The sequence below is a fragment of the Pelecanus crispus genome, chromosome 12, assembly GCF_030463565.1.
Source record: "Pelecanus crispus isolate bPelCri1 chromosome 12, bPelCri1.pri, whole genome shotgun sequence".
In the NCBI taxonomy this organism is placed as follows: Eukaryota; Metazoa; Chordata; class Aves; order Pelecaniformes; family Pelecanidae; genus Pelecanus; species Pelecanus crispus.
This window is the reverse complement of record NC_134654.1, coordinates 29,076,559-29,088,220: the sequence shown is the minus strand read 5'-3', so window position 1 is coordinate 29,088,220 and position 11,662 is coordinate 29,076,559. Positions and strand designations below refer to the sequence as shown.

The window sequence follows — 11,662 nt, the reverse complement described above, 5'->3', positions numbered from 1 at the left end:
AGGGCTGTCTGGCGAGAGCTGCTGGGGCGGCTCCCCGCGGCGGGGGCACTGGTAGACCTGCTACGCAGACGGGGCAGCTCCCGCCGCTCGCGAGGGCTCGATTCCTTCACAGCTGCCGGGGCGCCAGGGCTGAGCGTGGCCGGGGCAGGGGGAGGGGATGCGGCCCCGGCAGGGGGGTGCCCCTGCACCCTGCTCAGCCCCGCCGCGAGCGCCCAACGCAGCCACGGGCTGCCAGGTGCCTGCGACAGAGCAGGTCCCCGTCCCTGCCCCCTGCACGCGCGTGACAGCCGCCGCAGCCCGGGGACCCCCGCGGCCGAGCGGATTTTCATGCTGTCTCCAGGAATTGATATCAGCGTGGACCAGTCTAACATCTCGCAGGTTTTTTCTACTGCCTACTGGAATGCACTCGTTTGGCTTAGGGGTCCTCGATGTCGAGAAACTCTTGCTTGGGGGGGGCCATGCCGCGGTACCAGGCGCACGAGCCATCGCTCCTCTTGATGCAAGCGTAGTGCTTCGCCTGCCGCCCGTCCACGTTGTTCTTCTCCATCGCCCAGTCTGTCCAGAGACACTCGTCCGAGGAGGAGACGAAGCAGGGGATGGAGAGGCAGCGCGAGATCTGCGCACAATTGGATTGGATATTAGGAAAAATTTCTTCACGGAAAGAGTGGTCAAGCATTGGAACAGGCTGCCTAGAGAGGTGGTGGAGTCCCCATCCCTGGAGGAGTTCCAAAAACGGGCAGAGGTGGCACTTTTAGTGGGCATGGGGGTGTTGGGTTGATGGTTGGACTGATGATCATAGAGATCCTTTCCAACCTTAATGATTCCTAGTTTTTACTTTCATTAAAAAAATAATCCAGCCGCCAAGCCAGGAAACATGAAATTATTACTCTCCCCTTAATTGATTTAGTGGTGGACTTGGTAATGTTGGGTTAATGGTTGGACTGGATGATCTTAAAGGGCTTTTCCAACCTCAGCGATTTGATGATTCTACAATGAGAGACCATCACTGACCACCCCAAGGGGGGGAACACCGGGGCGGGAGGGGTTGGGAGGAAGCAGTCCAGGGCGGCTGGGGCTGGTGGTCCAGCTCTGGGCCAGGGATGCCAGGCGATGCGACCCCGATGTGAGGGGGGGACTGAGGGAACCCCTGGGTACGGGTCCCAGCACTGGCCTCGCTTCCCAACTGCAGAGATCCCGAATCCCCAGCCGCGTGCCCTCTGCACAGCATCATCCTTGAAGGAGGGGGAAGAGCACCTTGCCGCGGAGCCCGCACCCGCCTCGGGGCTGCAGACCCCACCGGCACGGGGAGCGGGGCGCAGCCTGGCCGCTCACCTTGCACTCGCAGCCCATCTGGTACCGCTGGTTTAGGCTCTTCTTCTGGGTCGGGCTCAGCGAGTCCCAGGTGGAGACCAAGTCGCAGAGCGTGATGTGCATCTTGCCGTTGCCCTCTGACTTGCCTGGGGAGAGGACGCACGGACCGCTCAGAGGGACCCCCAGGCACACCGGGACGTTGACTCGGGGTGCCTGGGGCTCAGCCCGGCCTGGGGGGCTGGAGGCTGCTGCAATCCAGCCCCTCTCGCTGTGGACTGTCCCTGGTGAACCCCGGGAAGCAGAGGCTCGTCCCCCAGCTGCCCCTGCCACAGCCTGGGGCCGCCGAGCACGGCCAGGACACAGCCGGGGGGTCCACCGCGGGCTGGCGGTGGGAGCAGGAGGAGGAGGCGGGGGGCCCCATGCCTGGGGAGTGGGCGCACACGTTGCAGGCGTCTCAGGAGGCACACAGCGTCCCGAGAGCCCTTCCTCACAGCCACCCACCTGCAATGAGATACTCCTTCTTCCCGCCGGTGTCCAGCAGCCGGCCGCACACGGCAGTGGACGGAGCCGTGTAGATGAACTCTATGTCCTTGTCGGGGCCCTTAAACATCTGGGGAGAAGGAGCAGGAATGAGCGGCTGGCACGGAGGCTGCCCCGTCCCCCCCCGTCTCCTGCTCCGATGTGCCCCGTTACCTTGATCTGCTTGATTTCATACTGGATTCGTTTGATCGGATTCCCGTATATATCATTCCCCGAATCCACCTCTTTCGCAGAGACGGCCTTTGCTCGGATCACTGCAATGGAAGGTGTCAAGGTCAGCAGGGGTGGCCAGGGACCGGAGGTGCCACGCGGTGCTGCCCCGGTGGGACGGTCCTGCTCAGCCCCCCGCTTCCCACAGGGGCTCCCACCCTCGCACAGGGCCAGCTGCCCGCGCTGCCCACAGTGAACCCCGCTGCCCTCCCCGCAGACGTCCAGCTGCCCGCGGAGCTGGCTGTCACACGCTGTCCCCAAAGAGACGGGGCTCTGGCACGCGCAGGACGGCGACGGACAGCGTTGCAGCAGCACCTTCGCGGTGGATGATAAGGAAAGGTCACCCCAGGATCGCCTGGCCCCACCGCCGCCAGCCGTGCCGGACCGGTCACCCTTGGCCACCGCTGGCTCGGTCTCTGCCCAGCCCCTGCCAGATTCGTGGCCCTGCCCAGGCTCGTGCCTGTCACCCAGATGGCACCGGGACAACTAAAACCTGCCAGCAGCATCCTGGGAGCAACGTGGTATTTGCCCCACTGTCATTAATTAAACTGCTCTCTGACAAGGGCCCCAGCCAAATGCCTGTGTGGCCTGACAGGGCTGGAGGAAAAAAGGGCAGAGGGAGCTATTTGGGGGGGGGGGGGGGGGGGTCACCTTTGGGTGCAGAGGGAGGCGGGAGCCACGTCCCCATGGCACCATCCCAGCCACTCGCCACAGCCAGCACGGGCACTGGTGCTGCCCACTGAGTGCCTACACCGGCAGCTTGTGCCAGGGTCCCTGGCCCCACCAGGCCCCCACATTCTGCAGCACCCCCCTCCCAGAGGAGCCAGGGAGCCCACCAGCCCCTCCGCACCCCCACGCTGGGGGAGCTGGGGTCCAGGACCAGGCTGCCTTTGCACCCCACAGCCAGAGCACGGGCTCCCCGTCCCACCCTGGAGGGGTCCCAGCTGCTGCAGGGAGATGGTCTGGCTGCCGGTTCCCTCCCAGACCTCAGCTACTGCTGCACGGAGCCTCACACGGTGCAGGCACAGAAACCGCATCCGCCGGGGGCTGCAGGGTGTCACTTCCTGCCCTCGCTGCCTGCAAAAATAACCCGGGGATGCTGAGGGCCAGGGCAGTGGAAAAACATGACCCAGTGAGGGGAGGCAGCGAGCTCCCCAGCCAGCAGCCCCCAGCAGCCCGGCCAAAGGCGAGAGCCCTCCCAGCTCCGCGCAGTCCCAGTGCTCGGTGCCAAGGGACAAGGTCGGGTGCCCCAGGGCCAGCGAGGCCGCGGTACCCTGGAGCCCAAGGACAGCGACACGGGCACAGCTCTGCCGTGGAAGGGTCCCTGTGGTCATGCTGCCAGCACAGCCCCGGCACACACGAACCGGCACGTGAGTGCTTGGCACGTGGCAGTGACCTGCAGGGTGCCCGGGGCGGGCAGGACAGGCAGGAAGCAGGCAGCCAGCTCACCCTTACTCACCAGCTCAGGAGACAGCAGCTGGTTCAGTGCCGCGCTGTGCAGGTTGCAGCCGCATGCGGCGGATGCAGCTGCTCAGGCACGCAGGGCCTGGGTCCCTGTGCCGAGACCTGCAGCTCCCTGCCCTGCCTGGTTCCCTCCGCCGGCGCAGGGGCAGGAGCTCCAGGCTGGCTCCAGGCAGCACCGGGGCTGCCAGGGACGCTGACGGCACAGGGAGCAGCGGCAGCCCCAAAGCTGCAGCTCCTGCTCAGCACTCTCACAGCCGGGGCTGAGCTGGGGGCCGAGCCGGGGGTCAGCCTGCAGGGCTGGGGCTTGCAGGGCTCCCCGCTCTGCTGGGGGTACCGCCATCCCACGGGGAGGCCAGCTCCCCGTCCCCGGTGCCCTGCCGGCCCCGCTCCACGTGCGTGCCGCAAGGTAGGGAATGGGGAGCCGCGCTTCGGCCAGGGCAGCAGGAGGGCAAGCGCCAGCCAAGCTGGGGACACGGCTCATGTCCCCCACCGAAAGGCACTGGGGTGGGAGCAGCCGGGGGCCGCCCGCCAGCCTGGCACAGACGCGCTTGCCTTCTTGGCACGGCAAGGAAAGGGAATCTGACCGCACTCTATAAATACCACAGGGCACGGGGGCACGCGGATGGGCTATTTAAGCTGAAGGTCAGGGGGGCACGGCCCCACGTGGGTGCCGGTAAATGGCAACTGAGTTTACTGGAAAGGAGAGGGTGGCCACAAGCAGGGGCCGGGAAGAGACTCCCCAAAACAGCCGCCCCCAGTCAACGCGGGCACTCGCTCAGTGCGGGGCAGGCGGACGCAATGCCTGCCGGTACCAGGGCAGCACAGCAGCGTCGAGGCCGTGAAGGAAGCCCCAGCCTCCCTGCCTGCAGCGGGCAGCAGGGCGAGCCCCTCGGCGCAGCCCCCCACCCAGTCCCTGACCCAGGCGCTTGGCAAGCGCCGGCTCGGTCCCTGCCCGCTGCCCGCACCCGCTCTGCCAGCGGCGCGCCTGGATCACCGCTGGCATGGGCCACCCCTCGCCCCCCGACCCAGCGGCTGCCGCATCCTCCCGCGTGCCAGGCCCTTCGCTGCTCCGCCTGCGTCTGCGGCGTAACTTGGGTGCAACCGCGCTGGAGCGCTGCGCTCCGACTCCGGCCCCGTGGCTCCAGGCGCGGGGAACGGTTACTGGTTCAGTGGGCTCCAGCCTTTTCCATTCACGTGCTGATGAATCACTTGACAAAAATGCAGCCCAATTCTAGGCGGATTTGTTCTGAACAGTGCGGCTTTGTGGAGGGGACGGCTGTGCTGCGCTTTCCCCGCCAAGACCCCAGCAGCACAGCCAAGCTGCTCTGCGCCAGCCAGGAACCGGAGCGGCGAGGAGGGTGAGCTGCAGGGATCGTGGAGGGAAGCCCCGGAGGAGAGCCCAGCTGAGATCCCTGGGACAAGGAGGCAGGGCCGAGGGATGGAGGAAACCCCCGGGGTGCTCAGACCTGCAGTCAGACCTCCCCAAATGCCAATGACCCCGCCGGCTGCATCACCCACCGCTCCTGCCCACCGGCCTGGACAGCCACCAGCCGTGGGAGCCCGGATCCTGCATGGAGCTGCGCCGAGGCTCTCCCAGCTCCCTGGGCGCACGGCAGGCGCAGCTTGCTGCTGGCGCTGGGTGGCCGAGTCTGACCAGGGCAATGCTGGAAACACTCCTTCCCCAAGCCGTGGCAAGAAGATGCAGCGTGGGGCCACCCCCTCCCGGCGGGGTGGGAGCCCCACTGGTGACAACCCCTGTGCTGGCCCCCAGGGCTGCAGGCTGTGGCCACCCCATAATGAGGACCCTGCACCCCTCCGGGGACAGACCCCTGCGAGGCAGCGGGTCCCCTCGCTGCCCTCTGCCACCCGGCTCAGCCCCACCGCCCCGGCAGGGCAGGGGGCTTCACCCCTGTGCCGGGGCTGCTGGCTGGCTGTCTCCTGCCTCTGCGCTGGGAGAAACGCCAGCATCGCCTTCAACTCCGCACAGAAGCTGCTGCATGAGCAGGGCTGCGCTCGCAGCCGGGGCCTCCGGAGCCCCCCAGCCCCTGCCCGCCAAGCGGGGCTGCCCCCCGAGCCGGCTGCCTCGGGGAACTCGTGGCTGGTTCCAAGGGCTTTGGATAACCCCTGCCCCTCGCTGCCGCTGCCTCAGCACAGCCCCCGGCTGCCTCCCAGCACCGCTCCTCGCTGCCCCATCCTCCTGCTCACAGCGGGATGCGAGAATGAGCACAAGGGCAGGCAGGGAGAGGGGCATTTCCCCCCGCTGCAGAGGGGTGGGTCCGTGGGGAGCTGGGCATCCCACCCCGGACCAGGAGTCCAGAGCATCCCGCAGCAGAGCGGTCCCCACGCCGCGGCAGGCAGCGGTGCCACAAGGAAGGGCCCCGTGCTGGGACCCAGCCGACCCTGCACCGCTCAGCTGGGCCATGAGCACGCAACCAACTGGGACGGACTGGGGCTGCGGTGCAGCTCCAGGAGCAAAGCTGGGGGCAAATAGAGTCACCCAGCGCCACAAACCCACCGGGATGCCGCTGCGGGCTTGCCAGCTGGTGGGACGCTGTCCTCCCTGGCCTCTGCCACACGACTTGCCACACGACTGCCCCAGCTCGGGCGCTGCACCCCGTGTTTCTGGCTGCTGAGCGGGGGGTTCCTGCTGTGGACAGTTGCCATCGCAGCAGGAGCCACCGTGGGCAGCCAGCGGGGAGACGCTGCAAGACCCTGCAGGGAGATGCAGCAGCCCCAGGTTCTCCCTGGGGAAGGAGGAAAGGGCATTTGGAAGCGGTGACCTGCCCTGGTGAGAGCTGCCAAGAGGGGAAGCTGTGTGGGTGCTGCCCTGCAGCCGGGGTGGATCCTGCCATGGCCCATCCCAGCTCCGGGGAGATGCTGAAAAGCGCCTGCCACAGGGGCAGAGGGGCAGCAGAAGGAGCCTCGGCCCCGGGACTCCCCTCCTGGCCAGATGTGCCAAATGGCCGCGCTTTCCTCCGCCATCCCACCCCAGACCCCACCGCGCGGCCCCGCCAGCACCCGCCCGGGAAGCGCCGGTGCCCGCAGACCACCGGGGCCGCTGCCGTGCTAAATGGCCTGGGAACAAAGCTCCCTTCTCCGGGGCTGCTGGCAGCCGGTGGAGCGAAGGGGCCGGCTGCCAGTGCCAGCACTGCCCGCTGCCTGCCCGGCACCGCCAGCCCGGGTGCCCATCCCCGCAGCGGGGGCAGCCCCAGGGTCACTCCGGCCCCGCTTGAGGCCAGCGGAGATGGAGAGCCGGCAAACCGCCCCGGGGAGGGACTCAGCCCCAGCCCTGCCTGGCACGCAGGCAGCAACCGGCCCCCAGGTGCCTGCCTGCACCCCGGCAGCCACAGCGGAGCGGGGCACCCCCGCCCTGGCACAGCAGCAGGGCAGTTTTGGGGATGCTGAAACTGGAGGGATGCAGAGCTGAGCGCGGCAGCCCCGTGGGGAGAAGCGGCGGAGGCCACGGGGGCTCCCCCGGTGCATGGCAGCGCCCATGGGGAAGGCAGGAGGCAGCGCATGGGCGCCAGGCCCCGCTCGCCTGCGCGGGAGCCACGGGTTACGCGCTGCCACGGCCGCGTGCGTCATCCCGGACCTCTGACGGGAGCGGGACGGGGCCCAATCAGCGGCAGCCCCAGCAGTCAGCCCACGGCCCCTCCGCGCCAGCCGCACGGGAAGGGCTCCGATCGCCGGAGCTCGGTGGGGCGGCACCGGGGTCCAGCAGCTCCCCTGCCCCAGCACGGCTTGGCGGGGCCTGCCCGGCAGCCACACTCCCCCCGGCAGCCCTCAGCAGGGGCTGCTCCCACCTCTCCCCCCAAACCCCCTCCTCATGGCTGCTGACAGCCCCCACCGTTCCTCCCCTGCCTCCGTGCTCCCTGTGCCCCATCCCGAGGAACCGAGCGCTGGAACAACTGGGATCGGCGCAATGCTGCCAGGGGCCGCATCCGAGGTGCTCCCCATCCCAGGTGGCACACAGAGACCCCACTCTCCGCTGCCCCATTGACCCCTCCCAGAGCCGGCACTGCCGCACAAGGCCATGCCCTCACCCCCCACATCCCCACGCTGCTCTAGAGGAGACCAAGCAGAAGCTGGGTCTCCTGCTGCAGCCCCTGGCCCAGCCACATCCCCCCTGGCAGCCGAGCATCTCCCGCAGCTGAGCAGCCCCAGCAGAGCAAACCCCCGGCAGGCAGAGAGCAGCCGCCGGCCTCCGCTGCCCGGGCACGGCCCCGGTGAGGAGCGGCAGATGGGGCAGCCCTGAGCCCTTGGGCCCTGCAAAAAACCACTCATGGGTCCCATGGGCCAGGAAGCACATGTGCAGGTGGGCCAGGTCACTTGTTCCAAGTCACCAGCTGCGGTGACATGACTCCCAGCCCCTCCGTGACCCCCAACCCCTCTGACACCCCATGCCCGAGGCAGAGTCACATCCACCTCCCCCTGCGCTGCTTGAAACGCAGCCCGGGCTCCAGCCCCACTCCAGGGGAGAGCCGGCTGCAGGGGCGCGAGCGAGGACAGAGGGGCTGTGGGCAGGCACAGATGGACGCGGCAGGCGCTCCGCACACAGGGATGCTCCACAGGGCCAGGACCCTGCACTGCGCTCACCCAGCTCCCCCCTGCCTGAGTGCGAGCCTTGGGGCTCATCGGCTGCCCCGGATGCACCCAGCACTGCAGGGCGTCAGCCACCAGCATATCACCAGTCTCCACCGAGGGCCCAGCCTGGACACGGCCGCTCCATCCACAGCAGCCGGGGAAGGTGCCGGCAGCACCCGGCACCCCAGGCTCCACGCGCCTGCAGGGAGGGAGCTGGCCAAGGAGCCTCCCAGCTCCCCAGAGCACCCGGGGGAAGACGAGAAGCAGCAAGGCAGCCAGGGATCGCAGGCTGCAGGAGACGGATCCATGTTGTGTGGGAAAAGAAGGCTGGGGAGCTCATCCCGGGATGAGCCCTGCTCCCCCGAGCCCAGCACTGTCCCCACCTGAGCTCACACAAGACAAGGCCGATCCAGATGAACCTCACAGGGGACTTGGGCTGGGAGCCGGGAGGTGCCAGGGCTGCAGGCAGCACAGCCCAGGAGGAGGCTGCCTGGGCAGGACGGGCCCCGGGTGGCCGCAGGACAGGCACCTGCCGAGGGCAGCGGGGCAGCCCCAGCCGCAGGCGACCACTGCCCGGCCACGCTGCGCCATCCCAGGGGACAGCTGAGACAGCTGGGGCCGCCGAGACAGACGGTGACTCAGCAGCTGAGTCACGGCTGAGCCAGCACCCCGGGACGGGCAGTGAGTCACGAGTGCCCCAGAAAGCTGAGCCTGACCAGAGTGTGATGGGAAGCCGCAGCCCCGCTCCTGGAGCGGGCTTGGGGCTTTCTGTGGTCCAGAGGCACCGGCTTGAACAGCAGCTCCAAAAATTCAGCGCTCCATTTTGTCTAGAAACCTCCCTATCCCCAACATGCTTCGCGGCACGCTGTGCGAGCAGCAAGGCCAGGCAGAGCCGGGGCACACGGGGCAGCAGCCAGACGCTGCGGGAGTTGCCCCCACGGAGGAGAAACGCTGGGAGTGGGGTTTGGAAGGGGCGAGGGGAGCCCGGGAATGGGTTTGGAAGGGGCGAAGGGAGCCCGGGAATGGGTTTGGAAGGGGCGAAGGGAGCCCGGGAATCCGTCAGGAGCATCCTGGCTCCGGAGCATGGGATGGGGCAGGGCCATCCAGAGGTTGGGGCCGCCTAAGTGTTTGGGAATGCTACCTCTCCAGCTGAGCCTGGGAACGGCCCCGCAAAGGAGAGCGTCAGGATCTGGGGCTGGCCTGTTTGTTTAATATGTTAAAATTTAATAAGGGCATTATTCATAGAAAGAGGAATCCAGATCCCGGCGCTGCCAAGCCCTCCCTTTCAGCAGCATCCAAGCCGAACAAAGTGGGACGGGGGAGAGGAAATGCCTGGAAATAAGGAACAGGCGGGAGGTGACGGAGCCCGATGCTGGCTCTGCGGGCTGCGTGCCGGCCCCGCGCTCCGGGCCGCTGCCGTGCGAGAGGCGGCCGCGCTCGGAGGGCCCTGGCCTCCCCGGGGGCCGTGGGCTCCCCGCGCTGCCACGTACCACGGCGGTTTAATCAAAGTTGGGAGAGGCCGGGCTGGCCCGTGCCACCGGGGCTGCGCAGCGCCGAGCCCGGCGGGGCCAGAGCCGCGCTCCGCTGCCGGCGGCTCCGCATCGCCCCGGGGAGGCGGCGGGGAGCGACGCGGGCGCGGCCGCGGGGGTCCCCCCGAGACGGCGAGACGCGCGGGGAGGGAGGGACGGACACACCCCGGGACGGACGGACGGACAGACAGACGGACCGCGCCCGGCCGCGCATCTGCTCCCGCCGACACACCCCCGGGGCCGGCCGGGGCGCGGAGCCCGCACCCGCGGAGCTGCGGGCAGGTGCCGGGGCGGCTCTGCCCGCTCCCTGCCCGCCCGCTCCGCGCCAACTTTCCGCCCCTTCCCCCGCCGGGAAGTTCGCGCGGGCCGGGGCTCCGGGGCTCCCACCCGGGCTCCCGCCGGGGCGCCGGGGCTCCCACCCGGGCTCCGGGCCCCGCGGGGACAAAGCGCGGGGGCAGCGGGCGGCGCTCACCTACGTCCGCGTTGCAGAAGGCCTGTTGCGGGTGGATGGGCGAGCAGCTGCAGGCGTCGGCCGGGCGGGCCCTGCCGAGCAGCAGCACCGCCAGCCAGGCCAGCAGGCTGGGCAGCGCGGCGGGCATCTTGCGGCGGGGCTGCAGGCTCAGCGACCCGGCCGAGAAAGCCGCATCCACCGCCGGGCCCGGCCGAGCCGCCGCCGGAAAGTTTGGGTCCGGCAGCCGCGGCCCCTGCGCGGCGTTGCGGGCGCTGCTGCGGCCGCTCCTCCGCTGCCTTCTATGGAGGTGTTTTCTTCCTTCCCCCGGCTGCCGCTCAGCCTCGCTTTTTAATGTGCTCCGGGGATTTGCTGCTCCTCCTCTGCATGGCGCGGGGCCAGCCCGGCTGCTCCCGCCCCTCCGCAGGACGCGGCTCCGCGCCGCGCTCACCGCCCCCGGCCCGGCCCGGCCCCCGCCGCGGGTACCGGACGCCCCCGCCCCCGGCCCAGCCCCGCGCATCCCGGACGCCCCCGCCCCCGGCCCCGGGACCCGCCGCCCCTTGGCGCGGGCAGCAGCGGGCAGCGGGCAGCGGGCAGCGCCGAGCACCGGGCACCGGGCAGCGGGCACCGGGCAGCGCCGGGCAGCGCCGGGCAGCGGGAGGGGAAGGCGCCGGGGGCAGGCACGGGAGCCCGGCCCCAGCTCGCAGACCTGGCGCCCGGCCTGCGCCGAGCGGAGCAGTAAATTGCAGGGGAGGGCTGCGATTATGTCGGTGCCCAAGCATTTCCTCTCCTTCCGCCTCCTCCAGCTCAGCTCATCCCACCGCCCGTGCCCCCTCGCCCGCTCCCTCCTTCCCTGGCACGGCTGGGCGATGGCCGCGCTCACCCGGGGGTCCTGCGCCGCTGCAACGTGCCCGCAGACCTCGGGCCTCTCCCCCTCTGCCAGCAGCTGTCTGCCCCGGAGCGCGTTTCCAAAAACCCCACCTCGTCCCTGCCCTGGCTGCGTCGTTGCGGAGGGCGTCAGGATGCTGCCAGTCTCACCCATACCTGTACGCCCACACCCGTCCGGCTGTGCGAGCGTGCTCCGTCTCTCCAGCAGCGCCTTCGTCCCCGCGAAGCGGGCAGGGAGCCCAGCTCTGCCTCTGGGCAGGGACACGGCTTCTGACCGCAGCTGAGCCGGGCGCCGCGGGCACACGTTGGCAGGGACGCCCAGCACCGCGGCCACACAACCCGCTGCTGAGCCAGCCTCTTGCCACAGAGCTGCCCTGCCACGGCTACTCACGCTTGAGGGAGGCATCAGAGCCGCTCGTGCTTTAGGATGAGAAGAAACAGCGGAAATGTGGGCAGGCGAACTTGGTCCAAGCCCTGCTTGAGCCTGCAGGGAACCTGTGGGAGGTGACCGCGTTCACGCCGCCGGGATGTTGGATGAAACCTGGAAATTTCCAGGTCCCTGACTCTGCTGCGGGGCACACATTTTGCAGATGCTTCGGCAGCAGTCGCCAGGAGTCCTGCCGGCCCAGCTGCCGCCGCATGCCTGGATGCTGCTGGGCACCCACGCCGGGCTGAGGGTCTGGGGGCC

The 11,662-nt window shown here is 69.2% G+C and overlaps 1 protein-coding gene across 1 annotated transcript; it reads right to left on the bottom strand.

The window, feature by feature from the left end:
* Positions 1-370: 370 nt before the first annotated feature.
* Positions 371-10,237, bottom strand: TIMP2 (TIMP metallopeptidase inhibitor 2). The gene is made up of 5 exons (XM_075719719.1): positions 10,111-10,237; positions 2,005-2,105; positions 1,813-1,921; positions 1,333-1,457; positions 371-616 (listed from the first exon to the last, which is right to left on the bottom strand). The coding sequence occupies exons 1-5, from the start codon at positions 10,235-10,237 to the stop codon at positions 416-418; spliced, it is 663 nt and encodes a 220-aa protein (XP_075575834.1). The 3' UTR covers positions 371-415.
* Between the last annotated feature and the right edge of the window lie 1,425 nt (positions 10,238-11,662).